The sequence below is a fragment of the Chionomys nivalis genome, chromosome 25 (genome assembly GCF_950005125.1).
Source record: "Chionomys nivalis chromosome 25, mChiNiv1.1, whole genome shotgun sequence".
NCBI lineage: Eukaryota > Metazoa > Chordata > Mammalia > Rodentia > Cricetidae > Chionomys > Chionomys nivalis.
The window spans coordinates 4,329,899-4,356,222 of NC_080110.1; the positions used below are offsets into that span (position 1 = coordinate 4,329,899).

General features: G+C 41.8%; 1 protein-coding gene across 5 annotated transcripts in view; it reads left to right on the forward strand.

Annotated features, from left to right (window-relative positions):
• The window catches only part of Igf1 (insulin like growth factor 1), a 75,453-nt gene extending 49,515 nt beyond the window's left edge, over window positions 1-25,938 (forward strand). For 3 of the 5 annotated variants that reach the window (XM_057757862.1, XM_057757867.1, XM_057757865.1), the window contains 3 exons: window positions 5,318-5,499; window positions 7,144-7,195; window positions 19,402-25,938. In XM_057757862.1, coding sequence (XP_057613845.1) covers window positions 5,318-5,499; window positions 7,144-7,195; window positions 19,402-19,427 — 260 coding nt within the window. In that variant the 3' untranslated portion in view covers window positions 19,428-25,938. The remainder of the gene's footprint in view (window positions 1-5,317; window positions 5,500-7,143; window positions 7,196-19,401) is intronic. The other 2 variants (XM_057757864.1, XM_057757866.1) reach the window with 1 other exon arrangement.
• The last annotated feature ends 386 nt before the right edge of the window (window positions 25,939-26,324 follow it).

Below are 26,324 nucleotides of genomic sequence, written 5' to 3' on the forward strand. Positions count from 1 at the left end.
CAAGGAAGGAAGAACACTGAAATGCTAAAACATGAGGCTAGGGGCTTACATCAGTAGCGCAATGTGTCCCAGCATGCATAGGGCCTTGTGGTCTATTCTCAGGACAACAAAAGAAATTTTATTGGGAAGCTGCAAGACTACTACTTATACAATATTCAGAACTTCCCTACTAATATCCAATGCAAGTTGAAGTCAACTGAATTAATTTTCCTTAGATAAGGTTGCTCACAGACCAACACTGACTTAAGAATCCAATCACGCTGAGATATTCTGAATGGTCAGCAAATATAGAGGTTGGCAAAAAATAATAATTTGTATAAGAAAACCAATGTTCTGATTCAGATCTTAACTATGGTATTTGGTTGTATAATCAATCTTCAGCTAATGAAAGTTAAGGGCGAATTGTTTATTATCTAGAAATTCCATTTATGTTCTCTACCATGCATGTGACTGAGAATTTTCTAGAAACAGCCTCCAAGCCCCATTTTGAATTCTCTTGCCTCTTCGCCCTAATTTCAATTTTTAAAAATTAATTAATTAATAGGACGTAGAATCTACTTTGGTACCTCTTCCTCCTATTAGCAATTGTTTTAGAGAATTATTGAATACTTTGTAACCTAGAGAAGAACAAGTATAGAAGATCTTCAAAAGCAGGTATGTTCCTATTTTGAAAGTGTTAGCATTTGTCATTATTTAAATATTGATTCACAAATCAATGCTCCACTCCTCCCAATGGAGAGTTTTAAAACCTTCCTCAGCAAGAAAAGGGGAAATTTCACAGAGAGTCAGAGTTAGTGCGATGTCTCAAGCTCATTTCCAGAAACTGATGAGAAACAAATTCCTGCAGATTGGTGGAGGTAGCTTTACTCATGATGAATGGGCAGAACTCTCGGCTCCAGAAATAATGACCACAGCTAAATCTCCAAAGTGCATCCGTCTCATCAGAGATGGAGGGGAGTGACTTACTTGCATCCCTGTCCAAATGTGATACTCAGCTAATTAGCGTGGTTTTGATGATACCACAGTTCTGCCCCAAACCCTTGTAACTAGCAAGTTTGCCCTGAAGATTATTGAATTACTCCAGTGACCATGCATTATTTATAGGGAAGTACTGCTATTACAGAAGTCAGCTCTTCAGCTACTGGAAGTCTGTGTGTTGGCCCATGTTTAAAAGACAGCCGTGTGTTATGCCTAAACCCTATGTCTACTACTGGACAAGTCTGGGTTACATGATGGCCAGCTTGTCTGCCAAGCTGCCTTTGATCTATATGCTAGACGACCTCTGAACCACGACACTGGCAAAATAAGTTTGCTACTATAAATTTTCAATGTTAAGACCTTGTCATCAAACCATTACATACTCCAACGGTTAAGTGTGTAGGCAGTAAGAGAATTCTCCAATCATGTCTCATTGTGCAAAGGACTGTCCTGGTCACCTGTCTTTTGCTATTGCATTGGGTAAAAACACGGAAGGTTTTAAGCATTCTGGAGAACACAAACGATAATTAGAAAATAAATGTCCATCTTCTAAGTTTAAAAATATGTGAAACTTGTTTTTGAAGACAATGTGTTTCCCAACTATGCTGAATATTTAGCCAAGATTTTCTATAAAAAACAAAAAACCCAGAATAGAAAGAAATACAGTAGCCATCCCATGTCCACTGTAGGATTCTGCCCCTAAGGTCAGTGGAAGGTATTTGTACAGACTTTACTTAGCTGCTTCCTGCAGCATGGAGTTCACTACATTTCAAGAAAGTCTGTTTAACATTTTTCTTCAAATTGTTTAAAGTCTTTTATGGTAACACAATTTTATTTTCTGCTTTCCTGATAATTCTAATTCTGCAAATTAGAATAAAAATGTTATAAGGAGTTTTTATAGGTGGTGTAGCAACCAGTTCTATCACATTAAAAAATAACTAAATGACTGAAACTTGCAGCGATTTAGATGTAATTAAAATAATACTTATATCAATAAATGCTGGAGAGGATTGCTTGAATGCCTATCTGATAAACTGTATTGCCCTAGGCTTCCTGTTTTAGACCATAACTGTAAATACTTTTATTGTGGTTCTAAAAAAGAGACTATGAAATAGTTGAAGATAAAACCTGAAACGTAGACCCACAACTGTGGTCCCTTGATTACTGAGAGGTAATGACTGTTGAAATCAAGTCTATAGGATACTTCAAAAGATTAATTTAAAAATCAGTAGGTAAACATTTGTTACATTCATAAATCCTGAACAAAGTATGATTTCATTGTAATCATTATGAATTGACAAAGAAAACATTCCACTAGAATTGATAGCGTGAGCAAACTGGTTCATGGGAAAATTCACATGTATACCCCTACTCCAACAGCATTCCAAAAAGATGCATATACAAGATAAAATCAAGCTTCTTAATGAAACATTATATAAAAATCCTAAAGCTCTCTGCTTCAAAATCCTTCAGCCTGTGGGTTGGAGAGCACAGGTCCCTTTAGAACAAACTACATCAAACTCTAAGCTCTTCTGAGACATACAGCAAGATGGGTACTATAAGAGTGTGCTCTTCTTTGCTGTGGTGATGGTTATTGTCTATTTTGAAAGATTAAATAGACCTGTGGTTGTCTCATGGCTCTTGAGAATCACCAAGTAGGGTCAAGCAATGCATGGGAATGCTTTTTGCTATCCCAAGATAATGGCTAGCATCTTTTTCTTGGAGCAAGCTTGAATCACAGAATTAAGATTGAGAAGTGTTTGGAATAGAAAACTTAAATGGGTCCTAGAATCCCCAATCCATCCCTCTCCACTTTTAATTCATAATCTTGAGCTGTGAAAACAGCTGTATCTGAACTGGTCAAGTTTGGAAGTTTCTAGAAAAAATTCTACAACCCTACTCTCAAATATCAACCAACTATTCCATAATCAGCAAGTGATTCTTTATGCATACTCTTTAAGAAATGTATATGTAGACAAAGGACAGTCATTACCTGAAGATTACTATTTGATAGCTACAACCAAGAAACAGGTTCCTTCTCTCCTTTTTCCTACCTGCAAAGAGAACCCAAATGTATCCCCTGATCTTAATTGGCTAGCCAGAGAGAAAATTATGTAGAAGTCCGTGAGTTACAAGAGCCATGCACATCCATTTGTGGCTTTCCTCGAATTTATAGTCCCGGAAAAAGATTATTTAAAAAACGAAGAAAACAAAAAACATTACATTGCCCAGGGGACCAGTTGAGTTTCAAATTGCCGGGGCCTGGCTGGGAGGCAAAAGCCCAGAGTCCACGTCCATGTTAGTCTTCCCTCAAAGGGCAAGTAAAAGCTCTGCTGAGACTCCACTGGGCTCAACTGCCTGGTCCCTCCCCAAGCCTACAAGCACAAAAAGCCCACAGGATCTACCGTGAGAGAGAGCGGCAGCAGACCCTTCCTTCCCAAAGAGACCACAAAGGAACCCTCACGAAGTTCCTACCTCCAGCTGCCCTGAGAATAAGCCTTCCTTGTGTGAGGAAGCAGCTACAAGGTTGCTGTGCCAAGCATCGGGAAAACATTTGGGTTCTTAGAGAACTCCATAAAACAGTTGACCTTTGGAGCAGGGAGGCAGCCAAACAAGAGTGATAGTGACGGCAGGCTATGGCCCTGGATCTGCTCTCCCCTCAATAAGGAAGCTGAAAATATGGATGAAAACTGTGACTTTCAGAATCCTATTATTGTGTCATGATTTATGTGACTTTAAGACTGTGTTTAATGCCATGCCTTCCTTGGGTCAGGAATTAAGATGAAGCATATATCAGGTTGTCAATTGGATTCTTAGAGGTCAGTGGTTCACACGTTTCTTTCACGAAGCCTACCTCCCAGTGGATACAAAGGAGATGGGAGCAGATCACAATCACATTCCCCTGTCTAAGACAGCCCAGCTTCATGTTTTATATGTTTGATACACTACTACAGAGACAACACTTGATTTAACCAAAGTTCTATGGTGCCAAAAAGGGATAATTCTGGTGTATGTCAAGGTCTATGTAAGCTTGCTTGACCTTTTCTGAATTCGGAAAGTCAGTAAAAGTGTGAAGTGTGATCAAAAACATGATCCAATCAAACCAGAACCCAGCCAAGAAAAGAGCTCTAACGGTTTGTAAGTATCAAAAGATGTTGGATATCAGTGTTCCCGCTGGCATTTAGTTCCTTCTGTCCCGGCCCAATTGTTATACTCCAAGGAAACAGAAATGGTTGCTCCACGCTTTCTGGGGTGGTGTGCAAGCCTCTTCTCACTGGTACTGTAATCAGCTCTGAGTTTCTTGGCTTCTGGGTATGGTCAATGGTAGAGACAGTTTTCCATAGATCATTTAAGACCTTGGAAAAGAGAGCCAGAGCTCGCAGACTAATACGTAGTTAAGACCTCTTCTGTACCAGGTGCTGTGCATTATTTTATTTAACACACTGTTTCATCTTATCCTCAATTCTGCCAAGAAAGATGCAATAAAGAGCTTCAGGGACTTTTCTAGAGTTACACACCGATATCTTCTGGGCTCCCTAAAGCTCTTGGACGTAACAGTAAGTAGATTGGAGTTAAAATCCTGACTCCACCAATTACTGCATGAAGGACCTTTGGCAAGCCATTCAAACTCTTAGGTCTCAGGGTTCTCATCAAGAAAATAAGGATATATTTCTAGACGTCAAATTTTGCCTATATGCAATTTAATTTTATGACAGAAATAGTTAAGAACAATTGAGATGCCCAGTGTACAAAAACTGTATGTATTTACTAATGTCATTAATGAGACGCAGTTTTTCCAGGATCATGGTGTTCTAGCTCAGATGTTTGAGATAACGGACAATCTAAACACCTTCATTATATCATTGGATAGTATATATGTATTCCAAAGTATCATACTGTACCCTCACAATATATACAGTTAACTTGTCGATTTAACAATGAAACGGTACATTTACAAAATTTTAAGAAGCTTGATCTGTAGTTTTGCTTTAAGTAGCACTTCTAAAGGTCTCCCAGCAAAGATAACAGACAGAGAAGTGATAGGACTGGACAGAAACAAGATCCTCCAATACAGCTTGTTGAAAACGTGGTCAGAGTCAATACAAACGTAAGTGTATGGTGAATGAATTCTTGCACGAGTGTGGCTTAACTGCAGAAAACATTCCGGAATCTAAAGGAACATAATAGATCAGACATTGCTGACGATAGTGCAGGAAAAGGGTGACACGTGGGAGTAGTAGAGACTTGACGTAGTTAAAGAGAGGCGTCCAGAGATTCGATGGGAGTCTGTGGATGTGGGCAGCTCTGTCTAACTCCAGGACCGCTCTGATTTGTGCAGACAAGCCCACAGGCTATGGCTCCAGCATTCGGAGGGCACCTCAGACAGGCATCGTGGATGAGTGCTGCTTCCGGAGCTGTGACCTGAGAAGGCTGGAGATGTACTGTGCTCCCCTCAAGCCTACGAAATCAGCCCGCTCTATCCGTGCCCAGCGCCACACTGACATGCCCAAGACTCAGAAGGTAAGTGTGTATGGTTGGGATGCAGTGTGTATGGTTGGGATGCAGTGTGTATGGTTGGGATACAGTGTGTATGGTTGGGATGCAGTGTGTATGGTTGGGATGCAGTGTGTATGGTTGGGATGCAGTGTGTATGGTTGGGATACAGTGTGTATGGTTGGGATGCAGTGTGTATGGTTGGGATGCAGTGTGTATGGTTGGGATGCAGTGTGTATGGTTGGGATGCAGTGTGTATGGTTGGGATGCAGTGTGTATGGTTGGGATGCAGTGTGTATGGTTGGGATGCAGTCATTCTTGAGTGCTCTTTCAGACGTGGGGGAGGGGACGCAAATGGAAATTCTGTCCTATGTTTCCTAGATGACAGGTCAAAGGACTCCAATGCCACCAACTGGATGGCTTACACATCCATCCTTCTAATCACTTGCTACTGAAATTTATCTTTTTCACTTCCCTGGACATTCTGACACTTGGAAGATGGTGGAAAACAAGGACTAAACCTGTCAAAACTCAAGTTGCCCAATGAGGCCTCTTTGCCAAATAGCATCCTAAGTCTTAGTTATCAGTGTGGTAATGATTAAATATACTGCACAAGTTGTCAGAATTCAGTAAGTTAGTATACTCTAAGACATATTCCATGTACAAGTGGAGTGCCTGCACCAAGTAACTGTCAGACAAGATTAACACTTGCCATAAGTGTATCTAATAACAAAATCTTGTAAGTCCGGGGATTCTACAGCAGTCCAAACACAGAAAGACTCCCTACTAGGACCTAGTTGAAATTCACAGTGGCAATTGTACATGAAAGAGAAGGACACTGAAAATGGACATACTCTGGTTGTGGAAATGCTTAGATGTTTCTAGTGGTCAAAAAGCAAGGCGTCCTTTGTCCAAACATTTATTGTAAAGCAACCTCAGAAGTACCAACTGTGTAATCAGAAGCACATAAAAATCAATGCATGTTGGCCACTTTATATACTTGTTAGGAAGGAAGGAAGGAAGGAAGGAAGGAAGGAAGGAAGGAAGGAAGGAAGGAAGGAAGGAAGGAAATATATCAGAGCCTAAGTAAAATTATAGTCCTTACACAGAAATAAGAAGAGAAGAGGAAAGCAGAAAAAAGAACAGCCCTCTCTCGGGTGTTCTGAAGAGTTCTGCTGAAAAAAACAAAAAAGGGGACATGTCGATTCTATCCTTGAAACAAAGGCAGCATTGTGCAGAAATCATGATGATAAGAGACCCAGATGTTCACAATGAGACCTGTGCTGTTTCCTGGTCCTCAACCACAGCTGAGGCTGAAGGAGGACCGTGGTGTCTTAGGGGAAACATTACCCCAGTGAGTGACCTGAGGGATGCAAGGGGACTGTCCAGGACTTGGTGGGTGTACACAGAACACAGTAGGCACCGGAGCCAGAAAGCATGTGTGTGCGAATGGCGAGCAAAGGAGTGTTCATTCTTTCTAGTTGAAGAGGATGTGGGTACGAGAGACAAGGCCCAAGGCTCTGTAATGCCAGTTCTGGTGCCTGAGTTGTAGACCCTCTGCAAGCCTGGCTCCTTTTCCTGTGGAGCCCAGGCCTTCTTGCTAGACTCAAAGACTGTCTTTGGCACAGGAACCATCTATTCTCAATGCAATTATTTTTGTGATGTTTGCAGTCCCAGTCCCTATCCACGAACAAGAAAATGAAGCCACAAAGGAGAAGGAGAGGTGAGCTAAAGACACACCCTGGAGGGAAGGAGGGGCCAGAAGTGACTCAGCCAATCGGAGGAGAGGAGGACGGAGAGTGGAGCTAGGAACTGTGAACAGAGGTCAAAGGGGAAGTGGCAGAGGCGAGGATGAGAGAGGAGCAGAGCACAACTCAGAAAAGCTGTAGAGGAGGTGAGGAAGGGTAGCCCCAGCCGAGCTAGGTAATGCCTAGGATGGAAGGAAAAATAAGCTAATAGGGAAAGAATTGAAAATCTAACATTTCACCAAGTACAAAGTGACAAGGGCGGAATACCAAGAACAACAACAAAAATTAAAACCATGCCAACGAAATGCAACCCCTTCTTCAAACAACCAAATCAGAATAAAAAATAAAAAATATGCAAATAAAGTTTGCGTCTTCTGCGCACATGCTAAATTTTGTACAAATCTATTAGAGAAGAATCGCCCATGTAAATATATGTTCAGAGTTAAATATTAACGCAGATTCACAGCGACCTGTTTGTGCCATAGTCGTTCCCAGACTTCTGCCCTGGATTTCATTGGTGACTCTGCTCCTCAGTCAAGTCCAGGGTTTAGGCCAAAGAGCATCCCGTATTTACATAAACGCCTGTGCGGTAACCTTTCAAAGGTCTCTGAACTTTTATTTTGTACTTTGGTATCAGATATAAAAGATGTATTAGCTTGCTATTGCTGACATAATCAAGTACCACAGACTACAGAGTAAGTGGCTTAACCCACAGATGCACTTTTTTTCTTGTGGTTCTCAAGAATGGAAATCCACATTCAAGGTATTAGTCCCTTGGAGGCTCCCCTCCTGTGTCCTCACGATTTTCTCTCGGTGCCCAAATACTTTGTTTTCATTAGGGCATCAGAGAGACTACATTGGGGCTCACCCTAATGAACTCATTTGAACTTGATGACCTCGATCAAACTACATATCTACATGCACTCTGTTTTAGAGACAATAGGAATTGAGAGTATACACATGAATTTAGGGGTATAGGATAGCAACTATCCCACAATGAACATATCTGATATCAACCTATATCATTTGATTGTTTCTCCTAAGGGAAAAAAATACTATTTTCAACTATCCCTCTATCTGTTCTTCCCCTTCTCTCCCTGGCTACTTCACTCTTCCTGCACACACACACACACACACACACAGAGAGAGAGAGAGAGAGAGAGAGAGAGAGAGAGAGAGAGAGAGAGAGAGAGAGAGAGAAAGAGAGAGAGAGAGAGATAGTGAGCACTAGATCTTGAGAACGTAATCCTATGAGTGTCTTCTTCATTAGAAAACCCCCTAGGACCATTCTATTTTTGCACTGGCAAAGGCCTCGGAAGTCATTTGCTTCTCTCTCTTTGTTTTAAAGACCAGGAGATCTGGACATGGTACTTGGTTTCTAAGCTTCTTCTGGGCAGACAGCAAAACTTTGTCAAAGCGAATCAAGTACCAAAGAAAAGGGGGAGTAGAACTGGCCATGGGAAGTGTCCCCTGAATCTGATACTTTTCTGCCAGAAGAAAGCAAAAATCTCAATATTATCCAAATAGTGAGTCCCCTCTCTAAGAGAGTGCAGAAGGCAGCAGTCCTCAGCCAAGCTCCTGGTGACCTTTGAGGTGGTAAAATGACCGAAGCCACAGTAGGTAACCTACTTCATCTAGGTAACCTACTTCATCTAGGTAACCTACTTCAAGAAGTCCTGCCTAGTCCTTCATGCCCCTGATGTTTTTCTACTCCCGGATCCCCTTTTCTCCACGGCTCACTGAAAATCTTGGATTTCTTCAATATTATAGAGATATTCAGAGCTCAAAGTAGAATCAAAAGGTTCAGTTCGAAGTATGTGTTAGAACCCCCAAAGAAAGCTAACCTACTTCTGGTATCTTTGCAAACTGATCCTAGATTATCAGGAGATGCCACATTCTGCTAAAACAGCACCCTTTGGGGCCAGCCTCAGGCAGAAGCTGACACTAAAGCCACATCATCTTAGGAGGGCCTTCAGACAGACAGCTCTTCTGCAGACCACAGCTCAGCAAAGGCATTCAGAATTTATGCCCGCAGAAAGGTTTGGGTGGCTGTATCTAATTATAAACTTCATTCGAGGAAAACTGAAATCAACAGGGCTTTCTAGCTAAAAATAAGTTCTCACAGCCCCAGACCTCAGTCCAGGATGCATTTCTTTTTGAAATGTGTTTTATCCACTTAAAAGCAATCCTTAGCATGCCAAAGTGTCATTGTCGTGTAATAGGGATCAGGAAAACATAACCAAACATTGTCCTTTCATTTCATTTTAGTAGTAATACCCAAGAACTTCGAGGTATACCAGATGGACGGAAGACTGCATGGATGAACAGATAGGTGGACAGATGGGTGGATGGATGCATGCATGCATGCATGCATGGATGGATGGATGGATGGATGGATGGATGGATGGATGGATGCATGGATGGATGGATGGATGGATGGATGGATGCATGGATGAATGGATGCATGGATGAATGGATGCATGGATGGATGCATGGATGGATGCATGGATGGACAGATGGATGGACAGACAGATAAATGCTTGAATAGGTAAGTGAGTGATATAGGCAGACTCACTCTAACAGAACGACAGACCACAAAAAGGAAGTAAAACTCTTGAGCCCAAATGATTCCTCTTTTCCTACGAAGGATAGCGAGGCAATCACAGAACAAACCAGGGAAGGGAGAAGAGGTTTGCTGACATCTCGCAGGTTTGAAACGCCCTTCTTCGGCTTACATTGAAATTGCTCAGGGACTCAGTGTGGCAGTTGTGGTTAGCTAAATGCTTCACATGGAATGTCGCCATCCACTCAGGGTTTTCTTGGAGCAAGCAACATGCTAATTCTTATTCATAACCCCCCACATTTCAGCTTCAAGTGTTTCTGTTAGGGAAGATTGATAATTGTGCTTAAAACTAGTCAAAACACACAATTCTGAGACAAACTGACTGTAGATGTCTAGACGAGGCATAGAGCTTACAAGTTGGAGAAGCAGGATAGGCTCATCACTAGGAACACTGAGCACCGTCAGAGCTCTTTTGCCAGCTGCTTTCTCATGGGCAAATTGTCCAGCTCACCTATTTCTCAGTTTCCTCATCTCCCACCATGGTAACAACTGACGCTCTCCCATACATCTGTTGTGAGGGGTTATTGAAGACTTATATAGATATACCTGTGTTTGTGTATGTGTACACGTATAAGTATATGTGTGTGTTTGTGTGTGTGCTCAAAATGGAGTAGAAGTATCTCATATTGCCAATAATGTCAAGCCCAAGTTCGATCACAGTTCCATTAATGTATGTCTTCGCCAACAAATGGCAGAAGAGAACTCAGTTGTCTAAGATTCCTTCTACCTGGGAAAATATCTTATTTTGTGGATAACTAGGATTTAAATGGTTAGTCCAGTTCTTCCACATAAATGTTAATATCTATTTCAGGGTCATACAATGAACTTTTCAGAAAAATGCCATCTTTTTTCTCAACCAGTTAAAATCAAATGTAATATGTGATTTCATTCCATAGTGCCTGGGGAAAATTTAACTGTAGCATGGATTCTAGGTCTTAGTAGTTTAAAATTGCCAAAATAAATAGGAACGTGGGCTATTTCCGGGCTCTCACAGCTTCCGAGATACTTCAGTTACTCGGACTGCCGATCTAGCGCCCTTCACTGGCACCCGAGGTTGATAGCCTGAAATTAAAATGAGGGCTTTTGGAAGCAATGGAAAGAAAGGTCGACACTTTGGGACGAAGTACAGACCATTTTTATGAGTTTTAGAATATCCACTATAGAACTTCTTCCCTTAAATGTTACCTCAGGGGCAAAAGGCCAGCTATTGGTTCCTGTGACCCAAATAAGAAAGGACACCTGATGCTAGTTAGAGATTCTTCAGGAGCCACCGAACACACAAAAGTGACAACAGCTTCCCTTCTTTCAAGGGCCTGCTTGAAATCAGAATTCTTCCCCGCTGCCCACATGTTTGAGAACCCATCTTTAATGAGGTTTCTCAATGCCTCTGGGTCTCATGCAGCAACCAAGATATATAATCAAGAAATGTCAATGTGGGTTTACATTCTAGAAAACAGAATGGGATGCTGTCAACAGGGGAACTGATGAGAGATATGGTACAAGAGATCTATGAATCTGTGTCTGACACACAGCACCTCTGAGAAAGTTCCCATCACACCGGGCACTCAGAAAGAGCTCCTGAAGTCTACGGGAAGAGTCCCAAGAACTAGGAACTGTTCTGTGGGGAAGGGGGAAGTCCCAGCTTCATTAACCATTATGGTTATAGCTTTAGAAAGTGTTGGTCAGGAGAGTTTAAAAATAGAGGGCTGCTGGTTAGAAATAAGAATGCGAGATGCACTTACAGTCAGGCCTAATTCTAAATATCTTTGGTCAGAACTTGAACTCTGAAGTCAACCACAGTAAACAGTCTTGAGAGATGAGAAAGAAAACTACGCGTGTGTTCAAAGGAGCACAAGTAAACACGCACGTCTATGATGCGTGTGTTTGTGCAGCTTCGTTTGGCACAGTAGGGTGTGTGGGTGAATGACTTTCCAAAGTCATGGGTAAATACCAGAGCGGGTTGCTTTCTTTCAGTGAATATAAATTCCTTTGTAAACATCCCTTGTCATCCACAAAATCTCAAGATTCCTTTGTCTTCTGGAAAAATTCTGGGAGATAGCCCCAAAGTAAGTATTATTCGGGAGATAAAGGGAACATTTTTGGAAGGGGAAAAGGAAGTTGGTTTTTTATTTCATGGTATCGTTTAGAGAAGCAGGGTTCAACCATTCCCATCTGATGCACAGGGAACAGTCTACAGCTCTCTCCTATCTGTAGTTTTCTGTAGGATGAAGCAGCAACTTGGGAAAGTAGGTCCAAGTCTAATGCTTGACCCCACAGATGGTCCCATGTTCCCCACATCATCCTGCTGCGCTCAGAGATGAGCGTTATTGGCCACAACTGCTCCAGGCTTTTGCTATCTCTTTCCCCATCCCTTTAAAGCTTTAAAATTATGTCTGTTTGTTCTGGGAAAGGGTCTATGCCAGGGAGTGCATATGGTGGCTGGAGAATAGCTTGACAGAATTGGCCCTCTCTTTCTACCATAATATTCTTGGGGATCAAACTCGGGTTATTAGACTTGGTGGCAATTGCCTTTACCCGTAAGCCATCTCTTCAGCCCTGGTCTTTTCTTTCTTAGCCATGTTTCCAATGCCCTCTCCTCACTCTGGAATATCCGCTTTCATTCTATAACAATCTAAGCATGATAGCTAACAACACTCTTATCCCTGCTAAAATGGCTCCAAAGTTCCAAGGGAAAGACTCAAAAATTTTAAATCAAACTTAAACTGGCTGAGTGGCCCTGACTTCCAAGCAAGGATTCATATGCCAAAAGTTTTTACAAAATCCTGTAAAGTCTAGAAACATTCACAGGGAGCTTTCTGTCTGGCCAACACCAAGAGGTTAAGTAATCAAAGGCCAACGAGCCCTGCCATCTGTGAAAATATGATGGGCTATTTTCACAGCTGTAGATAACAACTATGGCAGGACAGAAATTTCAAATAATTAAGAGCAAGAGTATGGCAGGTTGAGGGTTGGGGAAGATTCCTAGTCGCCTGACAATGTGTGATGTCCCAATCGCCCTTGGAAATGTGTGACGTCGATGTCGTGGCAAGGCATGTTTAAAAGTTCATGGACATTACAAGGCAAGCAGAAAGGGACGTGTAGCTGGAGCAGTAAATACAGGGATCATTATTGCTCTTCTGTCAGTATTCATCAACCGGGTCTCTATTAAATGCTCTCTGTCTCTGGGAATAAAATTTGTATTCTTCAAAAGAATACAGGCTAGAGTAGAGGTGCTTGGCACCACAAAGGGATTCTAAAGTTTTAAAGCTGCTTGCAGGAACCATTCTCGTAGCTCGTTCTGCCTTGGAAAAGCACTGGCTGGCATTCCCGGTGTTTACTTTTATATGCCGAAGGCTCCCATCAACCTCAAACAGATGCAAATCACTTCAACCTGTCATAGTGTTATTTTGTTCATCCGAAACGTTTGGGAGAGTCTTCTAAGCAGCCAAAATTTCTCTCAATTCAATGAGAAGGAAAATTCAGACCACGGAGTTTGAATGTTCTGCCCAGATTTGTCACAACACTCAAAGAATTGAGTGGAAGAGGGCAACACCCTTTCTTACTAACCCTGTGAACTCATCACTGGTACACTGAGTTGACACCAGAGGCTTCGCAGGGCCTCAGGTCTCTCAAGGACATCGTGCTACACACACCAGGTCAACAGTAGTCTAAGTCATACGCCAGTTGGAACAATGGCATTATGGAAGCATGAGGGATTAGCATCAGAACTAGTTTCCAGGTGAGAGAGGTGCAGACATCAGGAAAGTCACCAGAATCTGGTATCGTACTTTTGAAAGGTCACATCGGAGCCTTTCAGCAATTCCAAAGTCAACTCCTCCCTCAGGGAACAATGGTATGGTTAGGCTTATTTATGACCATCACCATTATTTATTATTATTATTATTATTATTATTATTACAAACAAAAATAACCAAACCACTGTCCATAAAATCTGGTCTAAACAGCTTTGAACCTGCAGAATTTTTACAACATCCTTATAGACTTTTAAAGACAATATAAATAAATAAATACTTTCTGCTGCTTAAGGAAGGAAGCCCTTTAGTATAGACTTTTAAAGACAATATAAATAAATAAATACTTTCTGCTGCCTAAGGAAGAAAGCCCTTTAGTATCTCTTCCTTTATTTCCCTCTGGCCTTTTAAACCATGAACCAGCCGCTTCTTACATCACAGAAAGATACGCTGGAAATCAAATCAGGTGGTTGTCGGAAGAGGGAAAAAGGGCGTAGCTCAAGCTAACCTTGAAGTAAGGTAAGATGCACTCAAGTTCCCCGACATCCCAGCATTCCTAGGAATGCATCATTCATTAAAAGAGGAAAGGAAAACGAGCTGTTGGCATGCTCCCCCAGCATTCATGGGTGCTCTAAAAATCCAGGTAGTTTTGACTATAATCAGAAGAAAGAGAGTAGCATCCAAGTATAGACAGTGTCATGGTAGCAGTGACTGTTAAAGACTGGATAATGATAATAGCTAGTATTTACCCAAGGCTTGTGAATCACTTCACTCAGCCAACATAAGCCTACATGGTAAATACTATCATTTTTTTTCTGCTGTGGAGATAAGAAAATTGAATGTCTTGTCAAGGTCTTACTTTCGAATCTGGCCAAGTCAGAACACACACCCAAGATGGACCCCAACCGTTAACCGGGCACCTCACTACTTCTCCCATTTCTTAGTTAACATTGATTATGCCACAATCCTCAGTATAAGTTCTGAGACAGGAGTGAGGATTATTATTTTTTGCTTTGGGAATACAACAGGTGACCATGCAACTCTTGCTGTTGGTCTAAACTCTCCCCCATTACTTCTGCAGGAAATTTAAATTAATGTAAACAAGAGACAGAAGTTGCTATTGGCTTCTGTTTCTCAAATACCCTACTTGAGTTTAGAGAGGATACAGAGGTAAAGGAAATATGGCCCCCCTGGTCTCGGGGAGCTCCCTTGAAGTGGGGGAGGCAAACATATGCAGAAGGGACTCCAAAACATGTCAGTGTTTTAACAAAGGTAGGTGCAAACGAGATATCACACAAGCCAGTCTAGAAGATGCTGTTAAGAGTCAAGCTCACAGAATGGATCTAAACCAAATGTCTTTGGCAGTGTGCCTCCTTGCACACAACAGTAACCGCCTTCCTGTGCTGCATAGATGGACCAAAGTTAGGACAGTCAACCCGCCAACTTTCACCCCATTCTTTCATGTTATCGAGGAGGAAACTGAGGCAATGATCACCCATAGCACATAACTCTGGTGAAGTGGGGGAGCTGGGACCAAAACTAAGCTTGTAAGCCCAATGGCCTCAGGGAGGTATACAGGAAAGATTTATTAGGAGATATAGCTATTTAAGAGAAAAGAGGACGGAGTTCAGTAGTTTGGACAAACGATCAAACAAAAATGCTTTCTGATCCCAAGTGGGGAAGGGAGAGAAAGGAGCTCAGGCGGAAATGTCTGATGCTGACATCAGGTGCTAAGGACAGTGTAACAGCCATCAGAGTCTTTAAGACAAAGCGGCCACTAAAGATGTATGTGTTTCAAAAACGGGTCTCCCCATTACACTCACACACAGCTTAGGTTAGGGTCAGCCTGGAACAATCCAAACTGCTCAAAGGGAAAAGTCATGAGGAGGGAGAGGGAAAAAAGAAAAGCCAGCCAGAGGCTAGGCACGCTGACATGGTGTCCTGAATGTCTACCCATGACCCATGCGCCTCTGTCTTAAAGAGTCTGCCACACACAACAGGAACACAAGTTTCTCGCATTGTGTGCTCTGTTCCTTGGCTCTAAATCAAATATTAATGCACAGAGTAGACCCTGTGACTCTCACTCAGCTCGGCTACCAGAGGAGTAAGGCTCATCCGACTCTCTTAGAATTTGAACTTGGGATTCCTTGAAGTCAACAGATTTCAAAGCTGATACCAAGACATCTAAATCAACCTCCACAATACCATGTGTTCCTAAGACAGCTAGAAAAAAAAAAGAACAGCAACACATCCTTTTCAACAAGTTGATGTCTGGGCCACCTCTCAATCATCCACTGTTTTTTATTTCCTTCTTCTTTTCTATTTTCCCTTTTGTGGAGAAGGTCAATGCTGAGTTGGTACTTTGTGCTATAAATGAGCTGCTAATAATATTCTATGGTGGGCATTATTTCCTCCGGTGATTTTTTTATGGGATGCCAGGCCTTTCCTAGACTATGCCCTACAATACTTAACTTGTTTGCAGTGGGAGGAAGATGGAAACAGTCTATTGAAAATATCAACCCTTCCTTCCTGAAGTATAAAGAGCCTATCATCTTTCTTTTACATTCTGCCCTGCAGGCAAAAATCCACCCCCTAGCCCAAACAGGCATGATGAAAACCAGAAGGAATGGAATACAAGGAGTTAACCCTTGCTAACTGAAAATATAAAAAACCATGCAAATGTGGCTTAACTCCCACATTTGATCAGGAAGGCTACCCACCCTCTTAGCTTAGAGTCCTTGACCCCTGAGGGTCTACCTTCACCTGTGAACCAGCTGGGGATGGTGGACAACTGGTAAAATTATGAGCTACTGCCATTAGAAAGAGAGCTAGACTTGGAGGCATGAGGTTCCGTTTCTCCTCTTGGTGGGCCAGCCCCAGAACCACAAGGATCTTCAACAAACCCAAAGCAGAAATCCAGCTCAACTCTAAGAAACACCGGCTTGTTTGTTTTTTAACCCTTTTAAAGGATTCCTCAAAGGTCCAGTGGTCAAGATGCCTGTGCCCATCCTGAGGACGACTGCGAGAATAAATGAGAAGACACGGGGACTTGTATGAACTAATCCTTAGCATACTGTCGATATGCAGGGGATGGCTCCTGTTTTTTCTGCTCTTAGTTCTACCAGCCCGATCCTCTGTAGCCTGGCACACATCACTAAATCTTAGCAAGCCTCAGCCTGGAAATGGAGTAGGTACAAAAGAGGTCACCTTGCCAAAATGGCCGTGAGGAGCCAGTGAGAGCATCTACTCAACCGTAGAGCCCAGCAGGTATCAGACAAGATTACTGCGCTGTTTGTTGTTATTAACCTTTGATGATCTCCGCCCTCCAAAGGTCTACGGATAACTTTCCAGAGGAAAGCCAGAGAGCTATGGAAGAAAGCAAATGGCCTGTATTACAAACTAATCCCTTCCCCAGCTGACCCTTTAATAAGCTGGTCAGCCGTCCGTTCAGAAGGACCAGTTTCTTCCATCAACCCCAGTGAGCTGGAAGACCGGCATATTTTTTTAAAATAATCTTACCTTCTCTGGTGTCAATAGGAAATAATATTTACTCACTACCGTTTTCCTTTCAAAACGCTGTCTAGCTGCGTACTAGAAACAGTTTCGGCTGCTTTGTTTGTCTTGGACAAGGTGCTGAAGTGAAAAGTTTTTGCTTGGCTGTGCACGAAACTGTTTCATAACCCTTCAAGAAGGGCACTGGAGGTGGGTGCCAGCTCCAAGGATGGCTGCCCCTCACAGGCCTCCTCCTGTAGCCTATTGTCAAGGGTAGCCAGCATAATTAAATTAAGACAATGAGCAAAGCAACAGATGCAACCGAAACCCAAGGGCCTGAGTGCTTTTGTTCGCCCCTGTCATTGTCTGCAACAAAGAAATCACATGTGAGCGTCCGGGAAGAGAGCCAACGGCAAACCAGACACACAGCTGGTCCTAAATGGGTTCTCTGCTTCCCTGTGCTGGGGAAGCATGCTACTCAGGGCAGTGGTGGGCACGTTTCAGCTCATAGCTCTGCCGGATGCTGAGGCAGACCCCCAAGAAAACCACCAGGGGACACTTCTGCCCACCTTCATCCTGTCTACCTTCGGCTTTAGAGAGAAGAGAAAGGACCAGAAGATAGATATGTAAGATGGTCAATCTAACCTCATTTTCCCCCTTTTAATGGCTGTACAGCCCTCATACACTTCAAGCGTAAAGAACAGAAGAGACCTGAAGGTGTTCTGTGGCAAATCCGTAGCTCAGCCTGGGGGGTGGGGGGTATGCGAGAGATCATGGGGTTTCTTTCATCGTTACCAGCTTATTCCTGAATTCAGTGTGTGCATTTTAGACTCCTTATTCTTTATTTCTAAGCCAGTGAGCATATTAAAGAGGGAAAAAAGTATAATTCAAATGAGTATACTTCCCTAGTAAGTGTGGTTGATAAATGTGTAGAATAGTACTGTCGCTATTATAGCTATCTGAAGCACACGGCCAGATGGATCCAATGGGTCCACGCGTGGCTTCAAATGTTTCGGGAACTCTCATGATCTTCTCTGCCACAAATGACTTCATTTGTCTAGAAAACAATTATAAGACAAGGAGCGGAAGTTCACCAGTAGATTAATGTCTAACGCATTGCCCAGTAATGAAAGTATGTTAAGTGAACTTCAATAGAGTCATATGCTATAAAAAGGGAAAGTCTCAGTATTTTAAACTGATGGCATTTTGAGATGCTCTACCCAAGGTCCCACTTTTTTCAGGGCCTGCTTCTTAAACAACGGGGTGCGGACCTGGTATTTTCAAGGGTGTTTTTACAAGATGATGCCCCCTTTCTTCTGTTTGGTCAGTGTGATATGGACTCACCAAGTTCCCTTTCACATTTCATGAAGGACTCAGTTGTAAATGTCGTATTCCTGGCAGTGCTGATCAACAGGTGTCAGAGAAATGGCCACACGCCCAAGAGTCTTGGTTGATAGGCATTGGTTCTAAGGAATGGCAGTGTTCATCAGTATTAAATCCTCACCCTTCCTAGGTCTCTGAAGTCCTTTAGTTCCTAACACGATTGAGATTTAGTAGGCACTACCTTAAGCAGAAAAGTCTGGCAGTTTTGGCCGCTTTTTATAAAGCAGTACTGGGAAACAAGCTTAGCAAACTCCCGAGGTAACCTTGGAGTCTGACGAGTCTGAGGTTTTCTTGCTATTGTTGCGTGGGTCTGTTTTGTTTTGTTTTGCTCACTGAAGGGGGGATATGCTTCTAGTCAGAATGTTAGAATTCTCCATCCTGTGAATAAATCTGGGCCAGAGGCGGAGGGAAAGCGTGGCCTCTCTGTGTGGTTACAGAGCAGCGGTACCTAGGCCACAGAAGCTCGTAGAGATAAGTCAAGTGTGGTTGAAGTATTAACTAAAGGCCTGTCCATCTGTATGTTCCTCTAAGAATTCAAGACCCCAAACCTTCTTTTAGCTGATTGGTGAAGCAGGAGATACGAAAGGATGAGACCGTGTGTTGGAAAGAGCTAGGCCTAGTACCCAGAAGAGTCAGTGGTCTCCTATAGCACAAGGACAAAGGGAAAGGGGCTTTAAGTTACAGAAATTTATTATTATATATCTGATAAAGAACTATAAGAGTGTAAAATTACCAAAGTAAAGAAATAATAAAGTTTTAAAGGTATCGAAATACCACTCACCCTGTTTTGGTCATTACACATCGTGTATGTGTCTCGACTTAGTTATCTACCAAATGGTGACGAATAAACACACGGGATGAATGGATTGTTTAAAGACATGCATAGCTATATAAACATCAACTTAATGGGACCTTCCTTCCTTCTTTGTAGGAAGTACATTTGAAGAACGCAAGTAGAGGGAGTGCGGGGAACAAGAACTACAGGATGTAGGAAGAGACTCCCGAGAAGCAGAAAATGAGATGTCACTGGCAGGATCCTTTGATCTGCATGAACCGCCTGCAAAACGTTGGGAAAAACCTACCAAACAATAATACGTTCAATAACATTTCAAAGATGGGCATTCCCCCCCCCCGTGAAATATACACGTAAACATTCCAATATTGTCTTTAGGAGTGTTTGTTAAAAACAAACAAACAAACTTTGCACCTTGCAAAAATGGTCCTAGAGTGGGTAGATTGCTGTTGATCCTTTATCAATAATGTTCTATAGAGAAAAAAATATATATATAATTATATCTCCTAGTCCCTGCCTCTCAAGAGCCGGAAATGCATGGATGTTGTATAGATCCAGTTGCACTAAATGCCTCTCTGAATCGTGGCTGCTGGAGCCATTCATTCAGCAGCTGTGTGGAAGTGGTTCATGAGTTACTCTCCTTGTTTTCACTTTCCGCCATGTAGCTCAAGCTGCCTGTTTCACAGAGTCCAGTAATCTTGTCTGTCCATCCCCAGTAGCCCTGCCCCGTCCCTGAGCTATGGATTTGTTAAATTCGGCCTCCTCAAAAGCAATAGCGAGTTAAGTAGCCAACCGGCCCACCAAGTTTTAACCCACCCGATTCCATCTGTGGCATTTGTACCAAATCTAAGTTGGATGCGTTTATTTTAGACACAAAGCTTTATTTTTCCACATCGAGTTACGGCAAAAGAAACAGAATGACGGTAATTGCAGCGCTGAAGCCAATCAGTTCTAGGCGTGTGTTTGGAACATAGGATGTCTCTTCCGCTCTCGATGGTTCCTTCAAATGATAAGTTAGTCTGTAACCTAATTAGCAATTTCTCTTTTTATTTTTTTTCCATATAGAGCACTATGTAAATTTAGCATATCAATAATACAGGATCTATCAAACAGTATGTAAAACTCTGTTGTTGTTGTTGTTTTTAGTACAATGGTGCTATTTTGTAGTTTGTCATATGAAAGAATCTGGTCAAAACGGTAAAAGGTGAAAGCAAAGCCACAATGAAAGCCTGGAGCCTAAGATGACAAAATTAGGAAAGGAACTAAAAAAGAAAACAAAAATCCATCCTCTTGGGAGATGCAAAGGCCTCCCCAGCTATGCCTTCCAAGAGGAATTTAAGATATGAAGCCCACTAAGACACATGTACTCAGCGAGTCCAGAGAGGACGCTGTGGAGTGTGGGAAAAGCAAGAGGCTAGGGATTTTTCGGAGTCCTGGTTTCTTTTTAATCACTGAAGAAATAAGTAGTTGCAACCTCTGCCACACAGACTCACACCTTGTGACCTTGGTCAAGTCACTCCAACTCTTGGTGCCTCAGTTTCCTCATCTGCAAAATGGGGGCGATATGTCATCTACCTACCTCAAAGGGGTGGTATGAATATTAAAAACGAGAGATCTTCAGATTTTTCCTCTGGGTTTCCAGGAGGGTGAATTGCTGGGATACAAGGAATGCTGGGACTAACCCATTGACAAAGTAGCTCCGTGGACTATCCGCCCATCACTGCGAGGCTACTATGCTATCCAAGTGCTGACTGGAGAAGCTGTCCAATGACCTAGCGGAGAACTAACGACTCCATCTCTCCAACACGAAAAAGTAAGAGACACTTGATTTACAATTTGATTTTACTTCTGCCTTGAATGTACGCACAGAAAGATAAGTAAAAAGACAGAAAGAGGGAGAAAGAGCGAGATCTTGGCCAATCAAAGAGTATTCTACTTGTCCACTCCCATTCACCCTTCCAGGCACTTAGCATCTCGGAATAACTCTAATATTATCAGTGATAATCTACTCAGTTTGAAAACCACATTTTCCTTCCCTTTAGAATATGAAAACAGGCCCCAATATTCTTAAGTTTTGAAATAATATCTCTATTAAAAAATCACAAGTTACTTTAGTGGGCATAGTCCTATACCCTTGCATGTATATACACTTATTTTATTTAGTGAAAATGTGCTGGCCAGACTGCTAATTGAGAGGCAAAAATTTTTCTTCTCAACCCCAAGGTTCTCCCTAGCATTTGCTTAGAAGGAAGAACCCAGCTTCCTGCAGATGTATTGTATGCAGTCAACTGGGCATTGATAACCCCCCCAAAAAAACCCTAGAAAGTATTTCCTATTTGTGGGGCAAGATTGTCTCCTTCTTTAGAACAAAAAAAAAACATTCAATGCTCAGATAATCTTATTGTCTGTAGCCTTTTCCTCATTTCCAGACTTCCTTAATATTCTTATAAAATGTTTAAGAAAAACAAACAAACAAAAGACAGTTTTAGTTTTTCATCTACTGGGTTGCCCCGAGATTCTCTGAATAAGTGTAGGAAGCGCTGTTCAGCAAAGCCCTCAGAAAGCTTGGCGTGCTGAACGTGCCCTACGCACGACGGAGAGACGTCAATGGAATAGACCAGTTTCGCCATTTTCCTGTTTCCCAAAGGTGTGGTGGGAGAAGCTGGACCCTCCCACGCCCACGGTGGCACTCCTGGCATTAGCTCTTGTTTCCAGTGTGTTCCTTTTAGAATTAGTGATTCCCAGAAAACACATCTATGGGCTTCCTGCCGTGGTCGGATATGGGGATTCCGAGCGTCTGCCGCAGAGTTTGTTCATTTCATTCTCTACACAGTTGTATATCAATGTGTATCAATGATGAAAACTTAGATATGCAATCCTTTATCCGATACATAATTCTCTCCAACTCGATCAGAAATCAACTAATAAAAGTTAATTCTACTAACATATCATTATACTCTCAAACAGATGAACTTGAAGATAAATGTAAGGTTAATGAACTGTACCATAAATCTACATAAACTCTGAAAGCCAACTGATGAAGCAGAATGATTCAAGACTGTTAGGAAGAGACACTTGAGGCTTGACAACTCTAAACTTCCGTAGCTTCGCTACGGAGTTAAACTGCTTAGTGTCTAGACACGGGGCAACTTTAAGAGATTCACAAAGGAACAATAAAGATAGGAAGGAAGGAGTTTTCATTTGATAGGCTTATTCCTGATTTAATTTAAAAAAGACTCAGTACCTAGTCAAATTTTAGTCTTATTCTCCAAAGAGTATCAATTGTTTGAACATTGTAAGATGAGCCAGTCCTACAGAAAAAGTGAGTACTTCCTTCCATTATAGTCTGCTTTCCTAGGGTAAAAAATACATTCTTAATATCCACCCTATAAGCATGTACCCTACACACATGCGCGCCCACACACACACACACACACACACACACCTACTTACCATAAGAGACGCCAAACGGAATAATAAGAAATCGTTCTCTAAAAATCTTATTTTTAACAAAAGCAGCCCTGTCCCCTTGCAACTCCTTCCCCTTCTTGGACTGTTAATGCGAAATGTGGAAATGTCTGTGTAGACAAAACCATCTCATACCCCATGGCTCCAGGATTTCTGTTATTGGTTTGTGCACTTGGGAGGGTGTGCCTGAGAGAGCACGTGGCAGGTTTTGCTTTCCCATTTATTGTTTGGCCAGCTATGCCAATGTGGTGCTATTGTTTCTTTAAGAAAGTACTTGACTATAAAAAAAAATGAAAAAAAGAAAAAAAAAGAAAGCATAGACATATTTTTTTAAAGTATGAAAACAACAATCCTCTAGCTAGATGACATAATAAGATAGTTTTAGATCTCGCCACCACCTTTCAACTCTGTGTTACTTATAAGTAGAATATTGTTCACCAAGTTGTGAGTTTGGGGGTTCAGAGACAGAGGATGGGAAGTGTTTAAAGTTAGAAGGCTCCATTATTTCACTGGCTCTCGAAATCAACAAAATTAGCAGTATTTTATTCAATCTGAAATGTTGGTCAAGAGTGTGGAGTAAAAATGGGAGGAGAAAAAGAACTTGAGGCAAATGGCGGCAGAGGGTGACGTTCCCTCGTGCCTTTCTGTAGGTTGTTTGGGTTTTTTGTTTAGTTTTGGTTTTGATTTTAGTTTGGTGTATGTGTGTGTGCACGTATATGTGCATGTGTGTGTGTGCGCGCGCGCTCCCCTCGGAAACAAATACTCAGAAAGTGGAGAAAATAAAAACGGAGGTTTTAACAACATAGACATACCTATTTGTAGAAACATCTTCTGCCAGATCCTCTGGGGTGCACACTGATTCCTGGTTTGTAGAGGATGCTCTTCCGTCAGACACCTCAAGGAGTGGCCGCTCTCCTTGAAGCAGCCATGGATTTCATTGGGGAAGGTTAGAAACTAGTTCCTTGTGAGGTGGGAATTATCTACCGACAGAGAAAGAAAAGAACTCATGAGAAATTTTTTGAAGAAGATGGCTAACAGTCTGTGAAGATTTTGTTCTGTTTTGTGTTGGGTTTTAGCTTTCACTTTTTACAGTCTTTATGAATGGAAATCTTAACGTTCAAAAGTGACTCCGTCTTTTTCCTATTTCATAGCAGAATGGAAGGCAATAAATTCACGTAGACTCTTGGTAGGCTAGCTCGAAATGTATGGTTTGACTGAAGGCGTAAATCACAAACCATCCCACACCAGTTTGGAATTATGATTAATAGAATGGTTATTTATTTAAGGGGTAAAAACTTACAGATCACCGTCCCTGACAACAGCTCTCTGCGCAATCAGGAAGGGAGCCTAGTCGCCGGAAGTGGAGCCGGAAGCGTGAGAGAAAGATCGCGCGCCCGCGTGAGCGCTGAGAGAAGTAACCACTTTTTTAAAGGAGAGAAACCACGCCCCAATGGGCTGATATCTCAGCGGCTATTGGCTGAAGGAGCAGAGGAGCTCCTGCAATATTTGACTATCGAATCAGACTATTTTAAGTGTCCCTTTCTATTTTCGATCATGGAAAGATTATCTTAATGTATTAGAATAGGCCCTACTTGGCTCTTCTCCCGAGAATGAGCATTCGCGCTCAAAGCACATGGCTTGTCCCATGTTTTCAAAGATGAATGATTAATATTAAGGAATTATTTACCTTAAAATACAGTAGAAGTGTGAGTCTCTGTCCCCACTCCCCCACAAAGGTCATGAAATTCTGAATCTGAGGGGGGAAAAAAAAAACTAAGGGAAATTTTTGTTGCTTGTTTTGTTTTCAAGCCCTGCCGTGCATATTAACTACTGCTATTGTGATATTCCATAAGACTTTCCTGTTAGGTATTAGAAATTGACATATAGATACACAAAAGTCTTTGTGTGCTTTCCATTTAAAAGAAAAGAGACAAGACTGTCTGAAGCTTGAGTGCATATGGTACATGACACCGATTTAAATGACCACTTCACATCTGAGACAATCCTCTCTTTCTTATCATTTTAAGGAAAACTTCCCCAGATAAGACAGAGGCCCAGGGGACTTTGGAAACTGTCTTTGTTCCTCCAAGTCCTGTTTGTCCTCCCCAGTGACTGCCTCAGATTTTTACATAGGCTGGCCAGACAAATCCAGCAACTAAAGGACTGCCTTTTAAAATACCTTTCACATGTTCCCTTCTCATGGATGATTACGTTGATTTCAAACATAATTTCTCTCTCTGTCTTTTTTTTATCTGTCACTGATTTGAGTTTTTAAGGAGAAAAAAAATCATTAACAAAGAATGAGAAAGAAGACAAAAATCCAAATGTCACTGCCCAGTTGAAATAGGAGTTAAAATGGAAATACTTTCTCCTACCTGAAACCCAGGCTAAATCACCTTCAGCGTGACCTTTCGCAGTCATTAGAATTGGCCTGTGTTTAAATTGCCTGAGCCCAGGAGCAAGCGTTGTTCATTTATTTTCTTTTGTCCAAAATGCACTTGTGTAAAGTACGGCAATGAGAGAAGAACTCTAAAAACGCCTTTCCGAGCGCCCCCGGCTCCACTGCCCAGCTCTTTGGAGAGTCTCTTCTGCTCATCTTCTGATCTCGTTGCGTTTGAGTATTTACCTTGTACCTACTGCAAAACACCCCGCAGGGGACGCTGAAACCTCGAGCTGTCTCTTCACAACTCTTCTCTGTGTCTGTGTATCATGAAAATCTCTATTCAAAATATCCAGTTTCTGAACACCATGCCGTCTCTAGTCAATTTACGGCAAAGCTCCAGTTATCATATCGTGTCAGTTCTCTGTTGGTTAAAGTGTTAATGAGCTATGAGAATTTGGATGACATCATGTATTTTTGCTTCATTTATTCTTATCACACTTAACAGCCAACTGTGATAATTAACTTACAGGCATTGAATTAATTTTCCTCCTGAAGCCGAAAAGTAATAATTGGTCGTTCATTGTATCTCTTTTATTCAAAAACATCTTCTATCAAATTAATCCTGATTGTGTTTGAAATGATTATTACTCAATTCATTTATGGCGAAACAATATCAGTCCTAACGACTTCTAGACGTGTAACTAACTGAATCATTATCTTACATTTACTGTTTAGCAAGCATATTTTGAAAATGTATGGCTAGAGTGTCATAATAAAATGCTATATCTTTCTTTAGTAATTACATTAAAATTAATCATGTTTGATTAATTACTTCCTTTGATGTGGTGTGTCATTTCTTAAGAGGCTTACAGTTATGTCGCGTTTTTAGTAGGGACGGTGAAAGTAACACACAAACACAGAAAACACCCGGGGGGAAAAAAAACTTTGTCAAACATCACAGCGATATCTTAGAATTTACAAGTGTTTCAAAGGACTTATGTAAAACATAGATGAGATTATTAATTGTATAATCCATCCATGAGCAATGAAGCAGGTAGGTGAGACCCACCCCATCCACTGGGACTCAACATTGACATGTAGCCCATGATGCAATTATTTGGGAAAACATTTTTCATGCCAGGAGATCCAACAGCATCCTAGAAGGCACACACACAAATAGCACTGGATGCACTCCCGTGAGAGATTTTGT